We start from the raw sequence: 18147 nt of genomic DNA on the forward strand, positions 1-18147 counted from the left end.
ATAAAAAGAAGTATTATAGAGGATAAATTGTATGTTTTGCAGGTACAAATTGGAAAGAATTTGTGTAAAGATAAGCTGGAATGGGGTGCAGATGGACTAGTGGTTAGGTCATGCCCCTTGAATGCAGGTGATCCAGGTGCAAATATGGCCTATGGCTCTTTCAGCACATGCCATTCCCCACTCTTTCACCCCTATATCTAATCACTGTCCTGTCTCTCAAGAACGACCCCAAAAATAAATCTTAAAATCAAAGATTTGCTGGAATGTGAGCAAGGCAAATCTGGATTGGTAAAGTGATGAAAACGCACTTGATATGTCTATTCCAGTTCCTATGTTTTTGCATTTTTCAGGTGAAATACTAAAGATTGCACCAACTATGAAGAGAAAACACGTTCCATCCTTATCCTATAAAATGATGTTTTTTGAAAATGGTTTCAGGTTAAACTTACAATACGTTCTCAGAGGATCGATGAATTTGATGAATTTGATGATTTGATAAATTTGAAGACCCAGGACTGTTGAGCAACTAGAATCCTGCATCAGACGAGAATGGGACAACATTCCTCTCCCAAAACTCCAGCATCTGCTCTCCTCGCCTCCTAACATTTACAAACTGTAAAAGAAGAGGGGATACTACACAATGGTAAACACGGCCCTGTCCCTATTATTTTGGGATGTGTTGCTGCCATCAAATTTAAAATGAGTAGTTATGTTTCATGAAATGATACACTGTATTAGTTTGAACTTCTGATATTTTATTTGTGTTCTACTGTGAATAAAATGCGGATTTATGAGATCTTAAAATCATTGCATTCTGTTTTTGTTTATATTTTTCACAGCACCCCAACTTCTTTTTATCTGGGTTATAAAAGGACTAGTTTCACCAACTTTTCTTTTCTTTTTTAATTTTTTTTTATTTTTAAGTGCAGGGCAGACGTTAAGGGGGATGTATTATATTTAACAAACACAGAACTGTTAAAATATGTAAGCCACACCACACAGCCTGTTTAGTAGTTTCTATGTGACGAACGGCGCCCTCTGGTGCTCAAATTACAGTGTAGGTGCAGACACGTGAGAACAGCAGTGACGTCACTCGTGAGCGACAGAGTCATCTGGAGCAGCACAGGCAGTTGTGGTGGAGTAACGTGATTATTTTCAACCCCGAAAATGGTGAAATCGGGGAAACTTCGCTCCGGGACAGGGTCGAAACTGAAGCGGTGGAAGAAAGGGCACAGCAGCGACTCCAACCCGCAGACCAGTCGCTTCCGTCAGGCTGCCAAAAGCCGCTTCTTCAGCAGACCCTCCGGTAAGTTGATTACACGTGGGTCTGTGGCTACTGCTAGCGTTAGCTACAGACAGCCATTTAACCTGGGACAGCGTGAGCTAACTTAATATTTATCCTCTGCTATATGTTTTTTAACAAGTTCAGTGAAGTTGTCAGTAGAAAATCTAACTATATGTTCACGTTTTATTCTTCCTGGACAGCAGCAGTAACTCTTCATTCAGTTTAGTCTCTATTGATATGACAACAACTAGCTACTGTGTATTTGTTACCACTGAAGTTAAACAGGCATGCAGCATTCAATCCAAACAAAAGTTATTTATAGCTGATGTCCTGTTTATGACATGGTGACTTTAACAGCCTTAATCATAACACTGATGTGCAAAACTTTTGTTCATCTGGACAGAGACTGAATTTGAGTTGTATTGCTACTGTACTTACAGTACTTTCTGATTAGCCAATGGCTGATCATGTTTTTACTTAGCTGTAATAGTCAATTGAGAATATTTATATTTCAAAATTTGGTCAACATTGGTATAAGTGTTGCCTTATTAAATCTTGTTCTGCCTATGATGAAGACAACTGCATATTAATATCATCACACTTGTATATCTAGCTCCACAGCAATTACAGGAAACATACTTACTATAAATTATAATCTACACACATCTTGGTTGTTGGTACCTTTCCTAATGATTGTCTTGCACCAAGCTTTAATTTCATGGTATATACAGATTTTTTCTCTTGCTCTAATTCTTAGTAAAGCTTGCTCAGATGTCAGATCGGGATAATCTTGCTTACTTTTGCTCTGTGCTCACAATAAGAACTCATATGCATTTGTCACTATTGGGCTGACTAAGGTTTCAGACTGCTCCTTGCTTTAATACCACATTTTCACGCAATACAGTCTCTGTTATTTTAATAGTCAGTTGTGTGGAAAAGCACAGGAGCTCTAAATAGCTTCAGATCTTTGATTTTATTTCTAATCAAAAGCTGCCACAAGCAAAAAAGAGAGCTTGACTAAAGTAGCAACTATTAAAGAGGTTTATGTTGTATTTGTGCATTTTAGAGAGTGTGCAGGAGTTCATATGGAATTTCCCAATATTCAGTACTATGTAAGTTAGTACCATCTTGCACCAACATATTCTTGTTTATTTGGTTTGTTTTTACTGCAGCTTTATAGACATTTACACATCTGGTAATGTGGTAACACTAGTGTTGACTATGTATGCACAGATGCATCAGTTTCTGATCAGTTTTGGCCATCACTGGTCTTCTTGACAGACATGGGCCGGTATGAACTAATGCCAGCAGCAGATGCTCATCTGTCACTGTCTCTTATCTGCTAGAAATTTATTACTGGACAGATGTGATCTGTTGGATGAACTTAGTTCTGTTTTTGTTGTCAAACGTGAGAGAAAGTCTTGTGGGAGTCTTTTACCAAAGGAAGTAATAAAAACATTGGCCATTGGCTTAATTGTTATTTTGAACATCAGCATTGGAATTGCTCCTTATTTTGACAATGTGTCTCTCTAGTGCTTACTTCATGAAAGATGTGCGCTTCCTGTGTTATCCACCCAGCAAAGGCTTCTAGCTGCTACAAGTCAGAGCCAAGCCTAGCAGTCATGTCAATTTTAGTTTGCAGTGGAGGAAGTGTTAGCCTTGTCTGGTTGTATCATTTATGAAACTCTTTTCATGCCACAACTTATATGCAAAGTTGCAGTGATTTCAGATGCCGGCAAAAATAGGAGTTGATACCTGAAAATACAAGTTCTATCCGACCTAGTAATGCTGACTCGCCTTATGTTGATGTTGACTCTTTTCCATCTTTTCCCCAACAGGTAAAAGCGATCTAACAGTCGATGCCCTGAAGCTGCATAATGAGCTGCAGGCTGGGCCGCTGGAGCTCAGCACGGGACGTAAAGATGCTCGTATGGAAGAGGAGCAGGATGAGGCGTTTTCAGACAGGACCTCGGGTACTTTTCTCAGCGGTTTGTCTGACTGCTCCAACCTGACGTTCAGAAAGGTGCAGCGATACTGGGAGTCCAATTCAGCTGCTCACAAAGAGGTAGGCATGATAGCTGTGGATTTAAAATTTTTTCAAACCTCTTATTCTGATGTAGTCCTGCTACCTATTGTTTAAAAAACTATGTGACACTGGAGATAATGTAATAAACCATGTCTTAATAACAAATGTATAGCTGTGAGTCCAACATGCAGAGTTTTCCTGTATCTTTACCTTTCTTTTATGCTGTGTCTCTCAGATCTGTGCTGTGTTAGCTGCTGTTACTGAGGTGATCCGCAGCCAAGGAGGGAAGGAGACAGAAACAGAGTACTTTGCTGCTTTGGTGAGTGTTTTTATCACGTGACTAAAAATACACAAGTTACCTTTAGGCGTGTTAAAACATGAACATGTAGGTCCTCAAATAAAGCATGTCTACCTTTTTTACAGATGACCACCCTTGAAGTTGTAGATTCAGCGGAGTCGCAGGCTGCAGTGGCGTACCTCCTCAACCTTGTCATGAAACGGTTGGACTTGAATTTCATAATTGAAATAAAATTCTCATGAAGAGCAAGGACTGTTTGGTCTGAATGGAAATGTCGCTAATTTTTTGGTGATACCTTCTCTTTAGCGTTCCTGCCCCTGTGCTCATGTCAAAATTCTCAGACACCACCAAAGCTCTGATGGACGTCATGTCCAAACAGGCAACATCCGACACCGCCTCAGCTCTCAGATGGGTGAGTCAGTTTGTCTCTGAGCCTTTTCAACTCCTTATCCTTGATCAGTGAAAACAGCACACTGGGATTTATTAACTTATTCTACATTTTTCTCTCTGATAGGTCCTGTCATGTCTGGCTACTCTGTTAAGGAAGCAGGATGCATCTGTGTGGACCTATCCAACTACTCTTCAGGCTTACCACGGCCTTCTCAGCTTCACAGTACACAGCAAACCTAAGGTCTGACTCTGTGGCCTGATAAATATCTTTGTATGCTGGGTTTATTTTATAGTTTCTAAATGTAATCCACAGCTAATATTTTTGTGATTGATACATCTTGATTTCTGTCTATAGTCTGAGGAATATTGACATCAGCCAGGATCAGAATCAGGTTTATTGTAAATTAATGTAGTTTCACGTTCAATTTGACATTGGAAGATTAGAAAGCTGATTGGGTTGGGTTGTCTTACGCTGCGCTCGCTTTGAAGTTGTGCTATGTTGAAGCACACTTTTTACATCCATGCCAGGGCTGAGGAAGAGTATTGTCATTGAGCTTGGTTCAGAACTCTCATCATGGTCAAAGATACTAGACTTCTATGGTCAAATAGCTTGGGCATAGTTCGGATTTCCTTGTACAAGAGAAAAAAGAATTAGAATATAGTTTTTATGCAGGAAGCGTAGAAACTAGATTGTAATTCTAAGTTGTTATATGTTCTCTATAATCTGATATCTTCATATAAGAGCAGCTGACAGTCCAATTTCATAAACTGAAGACTGTATTGTATTTGTAGTCTTCTGTATTTCTTTGTTCCAAATCGACAAACATGTCCAGCCTGTATTGTCCACATCTAGTCTTGCTATTTCATGTCCGTTTTAGTTTGGAGTGTAGTGAAGTAGTTTCCTTCAGCTGTCCCCTGAAATCGATTTCCTTCATTCTTATATAATAACAGCCACCCTAGAAGCATACAGACTTGGCCGTCACCTCCAGAGATTATAGTACAACTCTGTCCCTGTGTTCAGCAGTTAAAATGTTGTCCACTCGTTCTCTCTTAGGTCCGTAAAGCAGCACAGCAGGGTGTTTGTGCCATCCTCAGAGGGAGTGACTTCCTGTTTAAAGATAACGCTCCGTCCCATCATCCTGCTGCCATGACAACAGCCAAGTTCTGCATCAAAGAAATGGAGCAGGCTGGAGGTAGGACAATATGATCACAGATATAATTTACACAGTGACTACCTGAATAGCAACAGCATTTCTGCCATACCTAATACCGATAAAAGTTGAAAAGTTTTAGTGATTTTCTCTCTGCCCTGCAGCTTGTAAATGTTTCTTTTTTCTCCTCAGGCAGCAAAGAAGACACTACCACCCTCCACGTGCTGGGACTCCTTAAAGAGCTGCTGGGGACGTTTCCTCTGGGAGCAGTAAAGTCATGTTGTGAGACACTGCTGCGAGTGATGACACTGAGCCATGTGGTGAGAGCTTGAAACCTTCAGGAGGGCACCTGGGGACGCTGTTATCATTCACTTGGTTGTACTTTTTAACATGGTTTCTGTGTTTCTGTCTGTAGATGGTGACAGCGAGTGCCATGCAAGCGTTTCACAGACTGTTCAGTGGAAAACCAAATACTTCAACCCTCTCAGCAGAACTCAACGCACAAATCATCACAGTGAGCAAATACAAATGAATAAATATAGAAAGATGAGTGCAAAAATGCAGTTTCAAAGCTAACATTTCTCCTCTCAGGCTCTGTATGACTACCTACCCAGTGAGAACGACCTGCAGCCTCTGCTGGCCTGGCTCACCGTCATGGAGAAGGCACACGTTCACTTGGCAGGGTATAATGTTTTTCCCACAGACAGTACAACACATCCATCTTTGCAAACATGTAATTGCATGGTTTTTTGTTATTTAGTCATAAGTTTGATCTTGTTAGTCATCATTTTTATGTGTCTTTGTTTAGTTTGCAGAGTTCTCTGAGTTTGGGTCACCTCCCTCGCCTCTTCTCTGCTGCCATGTCCTGCCTACTGTCGCCTCACGCTCAGGTTGTTTCTGCAGCCACTAACACTTTGAAGGTAATGAAAAATCTTTGTGCTATCCACTTTGGGTAACTCGAGCCTAAAGTGCATCCAGGTTGTAAGTGAATCTCGCAGACAAGATTGCAAATCCTTCCTCCTCTGAATATTTAATAAAATAATAAAATAATAATATAATAACTTTATTTATATAGCACTTATCAAAACACGGTTTCAAAGTGCTTTACAAAATGCATAGAATAAAACAAGATAAACAGGGACAAATTAAAAACAAGAATAATCAACACTAAAAAAGGAGATGATGAATACATATGATAAAAATGCAGCAAATATATTAATTACAACAAATTATTATTTAATTAGAACAAATTATTATATGTTAAATACAACAAATCTGTTAATTTATATATTCATTTGTAGGTGTCTTCATGTTTTTACATTGCATATAGGGTCCAATTTTGTTTTATTTCTCTTTCAGACTTTGTTGACTGAATGTGTTGCCCCTCATATGGAGGAGATGGGGAAAATCACAGCTACAGCATCAGCAGGAAACCCTTCCTATGTCTGCAAAATGTTTCGGTAAGTGTTTGCATCTCCAAACAGCAGACATGACTGCAACCTTACCCGCCTGCTCAAGGAGTAAGAGCCTAACATCATGCTGTAAAGTGTTATTGAGTACAGTATCAGCAGGATGAGTATTAATACTTCATATCAGCAGCACTGATACTGATACCAGTATTGGCACATACTTTACATGCACTGGTGTTATTAGATTTAAATAAGTGGTTATTTTGCTTGCTTGGTTTTAACCCTCTGAGACTGATGTTGTATAGCACAAGAAAAGACACAGGCTAAAAAAAGTATCTTCTGAACCATTAGTCATAGCCACTTACTTTTTCTCCCTCTGGAAGCACTCCATTGTGCTGTTCTAATGATGCTATCAATGCCTTTGAATCACTTACAGAGGCTTTTCTATTTTGTCTGGGACTTGGATGACTTTCCATGGTCTTTAAAGATTAAATCCACATCAGGAACTCTAATGTTGAAACTGTCTTTTTAACCATTTTTTAAATCCATTTTTAGATCATCTCTGCTGCAAGTGGCTATTGCTGTACTTCATTTTGCATCCCACAATGCATTGTGAATGGCTGTGAAAACCAATGGCAGACTGTTCCATCTTGGCAGCCTGAATAGCTAAAAATAGAGGGAAAGAGAGAGAGAGAGCCTGTGACATGGCCCTCTGTGTCTCTGCAGACAGGAAGTACTTTGAAAAATGGCTCATATAGAGCCGGTACCCAGAAGTGCCAGCGTTTTTTTAATGTAAAACTGTAAATGTTCTGTAGACTTTTTGTTACTGAAAGATTTTTTTTCTCTTTTTGGTCCTCAAGAGATGGAAGAACAAGTTTGTGCTTAAAAGCTTAATCATTTTTGTTTACAGTCTGTCACAAATAAAAATCCTTTTGTTTCAATTTCCAATTAGTTTTTTTTTTTCAAAGTTCTGTATATTTTTCAATTTAAGTGACATTACTGCAGCACACATACTCTTAAAGCTGAGGTTGTCCTGAGTAAAGGATGTTTAGAGCTTGACTGTGCACCACAGGGTTGATGTGTCACAGGCTTTTTAAGACAATAAGTCCAGGTAAGACAGCAAACAAAATAAACCCTGTTTCATTGCAAATCCTCAAGTTTGGATAATAAATCCTGTCCTTTTTCCAAAAAGTGCAGTTTAATCTTGAACATGTCTGAATAGGTACGGCACCTTTTGTTCATTAAAAATTACAGCATTTTGGAGGCGAAGGCAATGTTTTACTACCTTACTGGACTTTTAAAGAAGCATTTTCAGATGGAAGTAGTGATGGATTTCCTCTTTAATCTTTTTTTTTGTTTTATTTCAGTGCCTTAAGATTTGCTTTTTAACCTTTCCTGTTTGATATCATTATAATTAAAGAAATTAAATCTCAAATTTAAACAGACTCTAAATATTCTTATTATGACTGTGTGCCTGTGTTTGTGTTCCAGCATTATAGAAGAAGGACTGTCGTATCGCTTCCATGCCTCGTGGCCATTTGTGCTCCAGATTCTGGGATGTTTCTATCGAACTGCAGGGAAACAGGCTCACCCCATCATGACGAAGGTACAGTTATAAAACTGAATTACCACATGAGTAAATTAAGGTGAAACACTTCATCCGAGTCTTTCTGTCTTTGTTTCTCCACAGTCCCTGCAGTCTCTGGCAGACCTGCGCTCCACCCCTCATTTCCCCTTCAGTGGGGAGCTGGACCTGGCTGTGGGAGGAGCTGTGGAGACCATGGGGCCAGAGGTGGTACTGGGTGCCGTGCCTCTCAACATCACCGGCTATGAGTATGAACAAATATACAAAAACACCATGGAGCCATCTTCTTGACATGCAGTAGATAAACTCACTTTCATTTTTTAATGTATCTAATCATTTATTTTCTCCAGGGATGATTTGGAGTTTCCTCGCAGCTGGTTGGTTCCAGTGATCCGAGACCACGTGAAGAACACTCACCTTGGTTTCTTCACTTCTTATTTCCTCCCTCTGGCCTCTACACTCAAGAAGAGAGGTAAAAAAGCGGATCAGTGGTTGGATGATTCACTTGAGTTTACAAGATTTGGATTTGGAGTGTGGTTTAGATATTTATGTACTTATTTTGGATTTTTTTTTTTCTTGCAGCTGAAGAGTTGGAGCAAGCAGGACAGAAACTTGAAGCCAAAGTCTACCAGACGTTACAGCTACAGGTAGCTACACTGTGACCTAACATTGGTTTAAAATTTACGGTGAAGCTGTATTTTGCAAGAATGCATGCCTTTATTTCCCTCCAGATCTGGACCATGCTCCCAGGCTTCTGTATGTGTCCTGTGGATCTGCTAACATCCTTTAAAGGCATCGCTCGTGTACTCGGAATGGCTATAAATGAACGGCCAGACCTGAAACTCACAGTGTGCCAAGCCTTACGTACACTCATCAACAAGGGCTGCTCCACTGGTAAGATGATGTATTCAAAGAAAGCGTAAACATGTTGAAAACTACCAACACTTCTTCTTGAATTAGCTGATTTTAAAACTTCTTGTGCAGCTGAAGAAAAGGCAGAAGTGGGACGCTTCTCAAAGAACTTCCTGCCCATATTTTTCAATGTGTACAGCCAGCCACCTGCAGTGGGAGAGCCAGCCACCAACAGGATGGCTGTACTCGACACCATCAAGGTGTACCTTACAGTCACAGAAACACAGGTTAGTTCAGTGTATAACATGCTCATGTAGTGATGGAGCAAATATTGTGAAACCTAAAGCTTTTTCAAAGACTGGCTTTGTAGTTCAGGTCTTTGATGTCTCATTTGTTTCAATGATCTTCTCAGATGATCTGCACATTCCTGCAAAAAGCCACAGACAGACTGAACAATGCAGAGAGCACAGAGTTCACACGGTAGGACTTAAATTTCTACATATTTCTGTTTGTTTTTGACAGCCTTGTTATTAAGTAATGCACACTCTTCAAATCATGTGATCTGGCTCTTTTTCCCCGTCAGGCTGTCAATGATGGACCTTGTGGTTGCAATGGCTCCCTTTGTAGATGAAGTCACCATGACAAAAACCTTCGAGCTGATCAGGCCGTACATGGAGGTAAGAGGCGAGTCGTTTTCAGTCGGTTGTGAATGTGCCATTGGAAAAAGATGGTCAAAAAGTCCATGCAGAGCTTTTTACCTTCCTGTACCTTCTGAGGTTAAAACTGCACTATTTTTATTAGATAAGTCAGATTGGTTAAAATTGTCAGATATTTGAGTTGGGATTTCTCATGATGGTGAGTCCTTAGGTGAGACCAGATGAGAAACACTTCTTCAACACATTTAAACTAGGGCGATTAATAAACAATTATTCCACCCCCAACCTCCTGCTCTGTTTTTTTTCTGTAAATATTTGTATAACTTTAAAACAAACAACTGAAAGGAACATGCACATATGAACATTTTATGGTTAGTTATTAAAACAATTTAAATCAGAACACACATCAGCTAAAGCAAATGTTTTGGGGTTTTTTTTGGTAAAAAGTCAAATTTTCCTAGAAAAGTGGAAAAAAACAACTTGTATTTCTTGCTCACAACATCAATTATTTTTATACTGTTGTATAAAAAGAAGAAAATAACTTCGCTGCACAGTTGTGTCTGTGTTTGAGTTTTAGCGGACCAGATGAGATGGTGTCACATGACTAGTACTTCTTCTTCTCTTGGGTTTCCAGCAGGCTACATGCCCTGCGACACCTTGCTTCCCATTACATGACTTCACAGCCAGTAGTTTGTTTTTAAAGGGGGTGGTGCACTAGTAGAGAGAATTATAAGGGAAAAAAATATGAAATAATTGATGCTGCAGGTTTATGTCAGTTAGAGGCTCTAAATGTTGGTTATGATTATTTTTCTATATTAATTGCCCAGCTCTAATTTAGACCAAAAAAAAAAACATCTAAAAACTAAGAATTGTTTGAAAATGACCCCCAAAAATCTGATGGTTCTCTGAAAAACTGCACAGTATTTCAGTATTTACTAGAATCTTTATTTCTCAGTCTCCGTAGCACAGACACCACATGAAAAGCATCTGTATGCTTAAACCCCTGGCTTCAATTGATGATCATTCCCTGTTCCAAAGTTCATTCATATTCAATAACATCAAATTTTCTGCATCTTTCTCCTCTTTAAACACGTCCACCAACCATTGACTCTTGTCCAGCCATTCCACAGTCACATCATAATCTGGGTTGTAATTCAATGTTCTTGTCTAATTCATTGTCTAAAGTACTGCTGTAGAAGGGCGCAGATGTAATTGCACAGCCTGACATTGCGATTGTGATTGCAGTTGGGATTAGATGAAATGTAGAGCTCTGTTTCTGGGACTGTTTGGTTTGAAGTTGAAGAGACCTCTGCAGATAGTTCTGCAATCAATGATGTGAAGCAAAGGCAGTGAGCAAAGAGATGCACAACAGTTGATTTTTGCCAATATCCAATATGCCGATATTTACAAAGCAATTTTAGCTGATGTTCATATAGATACCAGAACTTAAATACAGTTCAGAACTAAAACTTCAGTCTTAAAAAAGCAATTTAAAGTCTGAGGATGAACAAATGAACACATTTCAGTCCTTAAAACACACTTTAAAGTTTAAGGAATGATGATGAATAAAGAAAAAGACTGAAGCCGATGTAAGTGTTGGTTCAGCCTAAAACTCTGCTACCTTATTTGTTAGTACAGCCAGTATTTACTGCTGATATAGGCAGGTTTTCATAGCCAAAATATCAACAGAAATTTTCATATTTGCTGATACTAGTAATTCACTTTTTAAGCTGATACCAATATTGCACAGAAACTCTTGTGCATCCCTAGTTAAGCTGTCCTAGTTTTAGCTCTTTTAGGGCAACAAGCTGTCATACTGTTGTTCTGTTATCTGTTCTTGCATTAAAGTACAGCTTAAATACAAAATTTTACTTTCTAAATATCAAAATACAGCTAAACTCTGGTCGGGAGCAGAGTCCAAATAGTTGAATAGGTATTGCTTAGCCCAAACTCAGGCGGGTCTATTCGAGGGACACGGTTAAAAATGTCATAGAATCTGTGGCATAATATGGGCAAGAATGGCACATCTCCATATTAAAAACCTCCTTCAGAGTCAAAATCATTTCTTTGAAATCTAATCCCTCGTTAACTTTCTACTTTCTACGTATTTGTTTTCAGACCAAAGAGCCAGGCATGCAGAAGAAGGCGTACCGTGTGCTGGAGGAGATGTGTGGAGGAGAGAGAGACGAGTGCCGGTCGTTTGTTGTTGCTAATCTTGAAACACTGAAAGTCGTCCTTCTGGAGACTCTGAAAAATGCTTCTTCACCTGCAAAGAGGGTGAGACTGCAGCGTGGAGAGAAATAAGATAACCACACACTTCTGAGGATTGTAAAAACCCTGATTTAGAGTCAGTCTGATTGCATCTTTTCACTCCATGTTGTGTCTTCTTAGCCGAGACTGAAGTGTCTGGTCCACATTGTGAAGCGGCTCGGCGAGGAACACAAAGACTTTATCGTCGCTCTGCTGCCAGAGGTACGAACTCACAAGGTGTTGGTTAACACTCAAACAGAGAGAGATGATGTTGATCATTTAATGAGGTTGATGTTTTTCTCAGGTGATTGTTTGCACCAAAGAGGTTTCTGTTGGAGCTCGTAAGAACGCTTACACTCTGCTGGTTGAAATAGGAAACGCGTTTGTTCGCTTCTGTGGAAACAAAAAAGGTAACATGCTTTTTTTAAAAATTATGTTTGTGTGATGACCGTTGTCATTTTAAATAACTGAGAAATTGTTCAAAATCGTTGCAGTTTTAAGCTTAATTATAAGCTATAAAATGAATCAACCCTCTGTGTGATCCAGATGCCATGGAGCAGTATTTGATGCTGGTGTATGCAGGACTCACAGGCTCTGTCACAATGATCACCTGCACAGTGCTGGCTCTAACTCGGCTGGTGTTTGAGTACAAAGGTAGGTTGTCTGACTCCCAGCTGTTTCTCTTTAGTGCTCTGAATGCTTTAATCTGCAGGAAAGACTCAGTCTGGGGTGTTTCTTTCCTAGATGCTATCGAGGTGAGCACCATGGAGCAGCTGCTGCATAATGTGTGTCTGCTGCTCTCCTCTCGCACCAGAGAGATCGTCAAAGCTGCCTTAGGCTTCATCAAAGTCATCCTCTTCATCATGGACCCTAAGACGCTGGCATCACACGCTACAGTCATGGTAGGCAGTGATTTATAGACCCCTGCTTTAAGAGACAGATGTGCATCTCATTTTACACAGATTTAACTCTCTCTGTTGTTCAGATGGAGGGTGTAGGGAGCATCAAAGACGACATGAGGAGGCACTTCAGGACAAAACTGAAGAACGTCTTCACCAAATTCATCAGAAAGTTTGGGTAGGTGCTGATTTTGTTTCTTTAATCATCAACTGGGGCCCATTTAGCTAACTGCTTGGTTGCAGGTAACCTGACTGGCCAAATAGGCTGTTACATATATCTGTTGAAAGGATATATTTCACATCCATCTGGGAAGAGAAGAAGCCTGGAAAAAAATTTTGTCTGTCACATTCATTACAGCCAATCAGAGCAACAAAAACATAAGCCTTAGTAGGTGTGTGCTGCTGGTCTGGAGAGTAGAGAAACCATGTTTTCCACCAAGAATAGCTCTCAGTGTAGTTCCTTTCTCTTCTTTTAATACAGAAATGTTGTCCAGTTCTGATAAAACTGCATCCATGCCTATCTCTTGTCTGGCCACCATTGTTTACTAGCTTGCATCAGCCTCAGCTAAGCTAAGCCCATAGCTGATCAGCCTCTGACTGGGAACAAAGGTTTCAGCTTGAAGCTTTGCAAGCTGCATCGGCCTGTCACATTCGTTATGGGCCAGTCAGAGCAAAAAGACAAAATGAGGTAGTATGCATGAGCAGCTGTGGGACTAACCCAAGCTCAACAGGCTGGCACTGCCATAGTTTATGAACAGTGGAGCTTGCTGATGGATAAAACTCATGCTAAGGTCATTCAGGAGAAGGGCAAAAGAATCTTCTCTGCCGAGAAAAGCCTTCAGTGTGGCTCTTTGTTCTTGTGTTAGTAAAAAAAAAAAAAAAAAAAAAAAAAGGGACTGTTTCTGATAAAACTGCCACGATACTACAGCTACATTGTACTAAAAAAAAAACCCAGACTGTAGCTACTGCTTTGTTCTCCTCATGTAACGCCAATTGGTCAGATATGTCCTCAGACCTGGCACTATCATCAGACTGGAACTGTGTAAGATGGATCTGCCTGATGACAGACATGGAATCTGGCCAATCCATGTGCTTTGCAAAGTTAAGGTTAGGTTGTAGGGAGAAGTGATATAAATATTTTATGCTGATAAAAGTCAAATTCAAGTAATCTCAATCTGGGCTGTTTACCTCGAGGACAAAGGCTTCTTTACATGGGGGCTTGTCGACATAACTGCTAGGCCAGCCTTTCTCAGGATGCTTTCTGGCATTATCAGGGTGATAATGCTTCAAAATGCTTTAAATTCAGCCAAGAATTACCAGGAATTTGCAGATCATTAGCTATCCTGAGATAAATAATCAAAATTGTTTCAAAGGTTCTTTACCTGCAACCATGCCAATGTCTGTGTCAACATATGAATAGGTTTGTTTAGTACAAACTTTGCAGAAATCACCAGTTTTCCTAGTTTTGCTGGTGTTTGTGGAGAAATGTGTCATGCGTTTTTCTGGTTACACATTACAATCTGATAAAATGAAGGCATTTCGATTTTTTTGTAGTGATTGCTTTGAAGATTTATCCTGGTAATTCTAATAATACATGAATCAATGGACAGCCACGGAGATGTCATTTTTAAAAAAATGTTGTAAATACATTTTGACCTGGATGACTTGAGATTTTTCACATTTTTAAAGAGCGCATTACAACAAAAAGGTTAAGAAATTTTTTGCCAGGCCATTGGCACTCCTGAGGTATCTTTTTAAAGGTCATATGTAGATCTTTTATTTTTTTAAGGATGGTTAGATAATTCCTCCTGTTTAAAAAATTCACACTAGTAGTAGGCATTTCTAGTATAATTTCACCAAATGACAAGGTGCACAGAGGATGGATAGTCTTAGAGGAAACAGAAAAACTCAAGTAACGCTTGTAATTTAGAGAACAACTTTATGAGATCATTGTGTTTCTGCTGAAGTCTTCATTCTGATGAAGGATTTCAGTTTAATCAAATTGTTTTCTGGACTAGAAGTGTTATTGGAGCTCTTCATTTCCTCCAAAACACCCACAGCAGTGTCTGTAAACAAGCAGCATTTCTTGATCAACGTGTGTAGTATAAGTTTTTGTGTCTTTGAATAATACAAATAACAAATTTCAGCTGTATACGAATGAGAAGTAAATTTATTTCTTTGCTGTTTTTGATTTAAAACTGATAATAGTCATCAGGAATCTGCTTAGTTTGTTTATTGATAAAATCTTCTAATTGTCTGCTAAAAGTTCCCCTAACCAGCTGTGTGCAGAGCGGATTGAAGCGTTGTCGGCAGAAATTACTTAAAGATGCCTTCAGTCAAGTTTGCATAAAAATCATATGCTGATGTTAGCAAAAGGAATGCATGCTTTCTTCTCAAACAGCTCCAGCTGTTGGTAGAGATAAACACGGCTGATTTTGTTATTGTTAATGCTGAAGATGAGCTGATTGTTCATCTACATTGTGGGGATTTTTTTTTAATCAGTTCACTGGTTGTTGACCTGCATTATCCTCACTATTTTATTTATCTGTGGCCTTTTCTTCAAACCCTACTCTAACTCAAACATAAAAACTGTACTTTCTCGTAGTTATTTTAAATATTAGTGATAGAGTTATGATCTGGGTTTATTTCTGATATCCTTACGCATAAGATGAATTTATTTTTATTTTCTTGTGCAAATCAATGACCAAACAGAATTTGATTAAAAACTAGAGAGCAGGTAAAGGTGTACCACACGTACTATCGTGTATTTTTGGGTCTGATTTTCTTTTGTGTTTCCAGTTTTGAGCTGGTGAAGAGCATGCTGCCTGCAGAACACCACAAAGTGCTTGCAAACATCCGTAAGGCTGAGGCGAGAACCATGAGACGAAAACAAGCAGCAGCGCAGCAGGATGACTCTGAGAGTGAAGACGAGACACCTAAAACAAAGAGTGAAAGGTAGATAAAGTCCTAAATATCCTCATGCATTAACCCATTTAAGCACTTTCCTTAAAAACTCTAATGTTGGGGCACAGATGGTCAAGCGGCTGGGTCACACCCCATATACGTGGGCAGTCCAGGTTCTGTTGGGCCCGTGTCTCCTTATATTGCTCCCCCACTCTCTCGTTCCTGGTCTGAGGCTATCCACTGTCCTCTTCTCTAAATAAAGACATCAAAGTAAAAAAAAAAATTTTTTTAAAAACCCTCATGTTTTCTCTCCCCTACAGTATTGAGGAGATCCTTGCTGAGCTGGACAGCGATCTGTCAGAGGATGAAGGAAAATCTGGTAACGCTCCTAAGAAAGCGGGCAAAAAGCAGAAAGGACGAGCGTGGCTCAAAGAGGGCGAGGAAGATGAGCCTCTTAACTTCCTGGATCCTAAAGTTTCCCAGAGAGTTCTAGGTAACACCTGGTAACTTTAATTATTCAGGTAATGATCTTGTTTGTGCTTCACTAGTTTTTGTTTGACGTGTTTTGTTTTTTTAGCCACAAATCCAACGATGAAGAAGACTGCCAAGTCAGACCACGGCTTCAAGGTGACATCAGACGGGCGGCTGATTATCAGAGAGGAAGACGAGGAGGATGTTAAAGATAAAGGTTAGAGGAATGACGTTAGCTTTAAGGTTTTAGTACGTTTTTTTTGTTCCAACTATAGAAACTTGAACCTATTACTCTGTCACAGATGAGGGTGAGATGAATGATATCCTAGAAGAGGCTGGAGTCAAGAGTGTGAGTACTTTTGTTAAATATCCATATAAAGCATCTCCGTGTGGTAAAATCTGAGGTCGAGGTCTGCTGAACTGTGAACATACAGGGGCGTATTATTTAAAGGATGATGGTATTCAGCTTAAACCAATTAACTAGTCTCCTCTGAAAGAAAGATCTTTAAGAAAATATGCAGACAAAAATATCAAAAATCTTAAAGAATAAAAATGCAAAAAGATGAGACAGATGTTTGAAAATAGCGTTGATTGTTGTTTCTTAATTTGAAACTCTTTTTAATGGGGGTGGGGGTGCACATACGTTATTTCTTTCAGGGAAGCCTCATTTTCCAGTGCTGTTTATGACTGACATTTGTTGTGGGGCAGAGCTTGGAGATATCAGTTTAGGCTATATTGTCTATTCATTTATCCGGTGTAACATCATAGCTTCAGAGAAGAACTTGACAGTTTTGCTTGCTTTTTATTTAAAATGTTCTTGTTTGGTCATCATCAGAAAAAGACACAAAAGAGGAAGTTCAGAGACGATAACTTCGATGAGGACATGGATGTTGAACCTCAGCTGAAATACAAAGGTAGGACTGGTACATCATCAGCACATGAGATGTAAATCAGCCTTAAAGCTTGGTTCAGAAGATAGTTAAACCATCACTTTGTTTGGATCTCAGCTGGAGGCTCAGGTATCCACAGACCGCTGGGAGGAAGGCCAGGCATGGGGTCGGATTATAAATCAAAGGTGAGTCTGTGAGGATAAGGAAATCAAACTGCAGGAGCTGTTGTTGGGAAACTTCATCCTGAGCTTCACTGTTTTTATCATCTCATTTCAGAAAGGAAAAGGGGACGTGAAGAAGAAAGGGAAGCTTGATCCTTACGCTTACATCCCTCTGAGGAAGGCCCAGCTCAACCGCAGGTATGAGCAACATTTAATCATTGCTACTCCTCTGCCAAAAACCTTTATGAAAGTATTGGACACTGATGTTATTTATGTGTTTTTGCAGGAAGCGTGCCAAGCTGCAGGGCCAGTTCAAGGGCATGGTGAAGGGAGCCCAGAAGGGGGCGCTGTCTGGAAAGAAAATGCATAAGAAGAGGAAAGCCTGAAGAGCTTTTCTTATTAATCAATGGACTCTTTAATGTTTTATGCTTTCATGAACAGACACAAATGCAGTTATACACCTCAGATGTGTGTGTCAAAGTCATGTGGATGTGAGCAACTGTCATTGATGGTGAAACCGGTTTGTTTTTAAACTGATCCATTTCTGTAAACTCATGAGAAGTTCTGCCTTTGTGAGAGTAAGAGCGTGTTAGATGTCTCCCTGCCGTTCATGGATTTTGATAAACAGAAAAATGTATTTATGTGTGAAAATTGTGGAGATGTGTAGGCAGATAATAAGACTATAATGAAAGAGTTTTGTCTGTTTTTGTTGTTGTTATTTGGCCACTTGAGGGTGCTGTAGACCTCTGCCTCACTGACTGAATGAGTCTGAGTAAGAACTGGGTTTAGTGCCAAGGATGTTTGACAATGAAGAGAGGTGGAAGAGATGTAAAAGGCCCTAAAAAAGCAGGACTCCTACTGTGGAATCACTTTAAAAGCAATGTAGAAGATGCAGCATCAACAATGACATTTACAAACAA

At 39.6% G+C, this 18147-nt stretch overlaps 1 protein-coding gene across 1 annotated transcript; it reads left to right on the plus strand.

The window, feature by feature from the left end:
• The first annotated feature begins 1103 nt into the window (after positions 1-1103).
• On the plus strand, positions 1104-17920 carry rrp12 (ribosomal RNA processing 12 homolog). Its single transcript, XM_041789968.1, has 34 exons — positions 1104-1306; positions 3124-3350; positions 3547-3630; positions 3735-3811; positions 3916-4021; positions 4124-4240; positions 5054-5192; positions 5343-5470; positions 5566-5664; positions 5742-5833; positions 5959-6070; positions 6510-6610; positions 8051-8165; positions 8250-8392; positions 8495-8616; positions 8727-8791; positions 8876-9038; positions 9129-9283; positions 9409-9476; positions 9580-9673; positions 11771-11929; positions 12044-12124; positions 12207-12312; positions 12449-12556; positions 12647-12804; positions 12888-12979; positions 15601-15756; positions 16026-16198; positions 16283-16393; positions 16479-16525; positions 17012-17090; positions 17184-17251; positions 17343-17425; positions 17514-17920. The coding sequence occupies exons 1-34, from the start codon at positions 1168-1170 to the stop codon at positions 17611-17613; spliced, it is 3867 nt and encodes a 1288-aa protein (XP_041645902.1). The 5' UTR covers positions 1104-1167; the 3' UTR covers positions 17614-17920.
• The last annotated feature ends 227 nt before the right edge of the window (positions 17921-18147 follow it).

This window comes from Cheilinus undulatus, linkage group 6 (genome assembly GCF_018320785.1).
Source record: "Cheilinus undulatus linkage group 6, ASM1832078v1, whole genome shotgun sequence".
NCBI classification, from domain to species: Eukaryota; Metazoa; Chordata; class Actinopteri; order Labriformes; family Labridae; genus Cheilinus; species Cheilinus undulatus.

What these genes read in the sequence shown, in the direction of transcription:
- rrp12 (XM_041789968.1), top strand. Translation starts at nt 1,168, where the DNA reads ATGGTGAAATCGGGGAAACTTCGCTCCGGGACAGGGTCGAAACTGAAG. An exon ending in CTCAACCTTGTCATGAAACG is followed by an intron (nt 3,812 to 3,915) that starts GTTGGACTTGAA and finishes CCTTCTCTTTAG; the next exon opens with CGTTCCTGCCCCTGTGCTCA. An exon ending in ACCTCAGCTGAAATACAAAG is followed by an intron (nt 17,091 to 17,183) that starts GTAGGACTGGTA and finishes TTTGGATCTCAG; the next exon opens with CTGGAGGCTCAGGTATCCAC.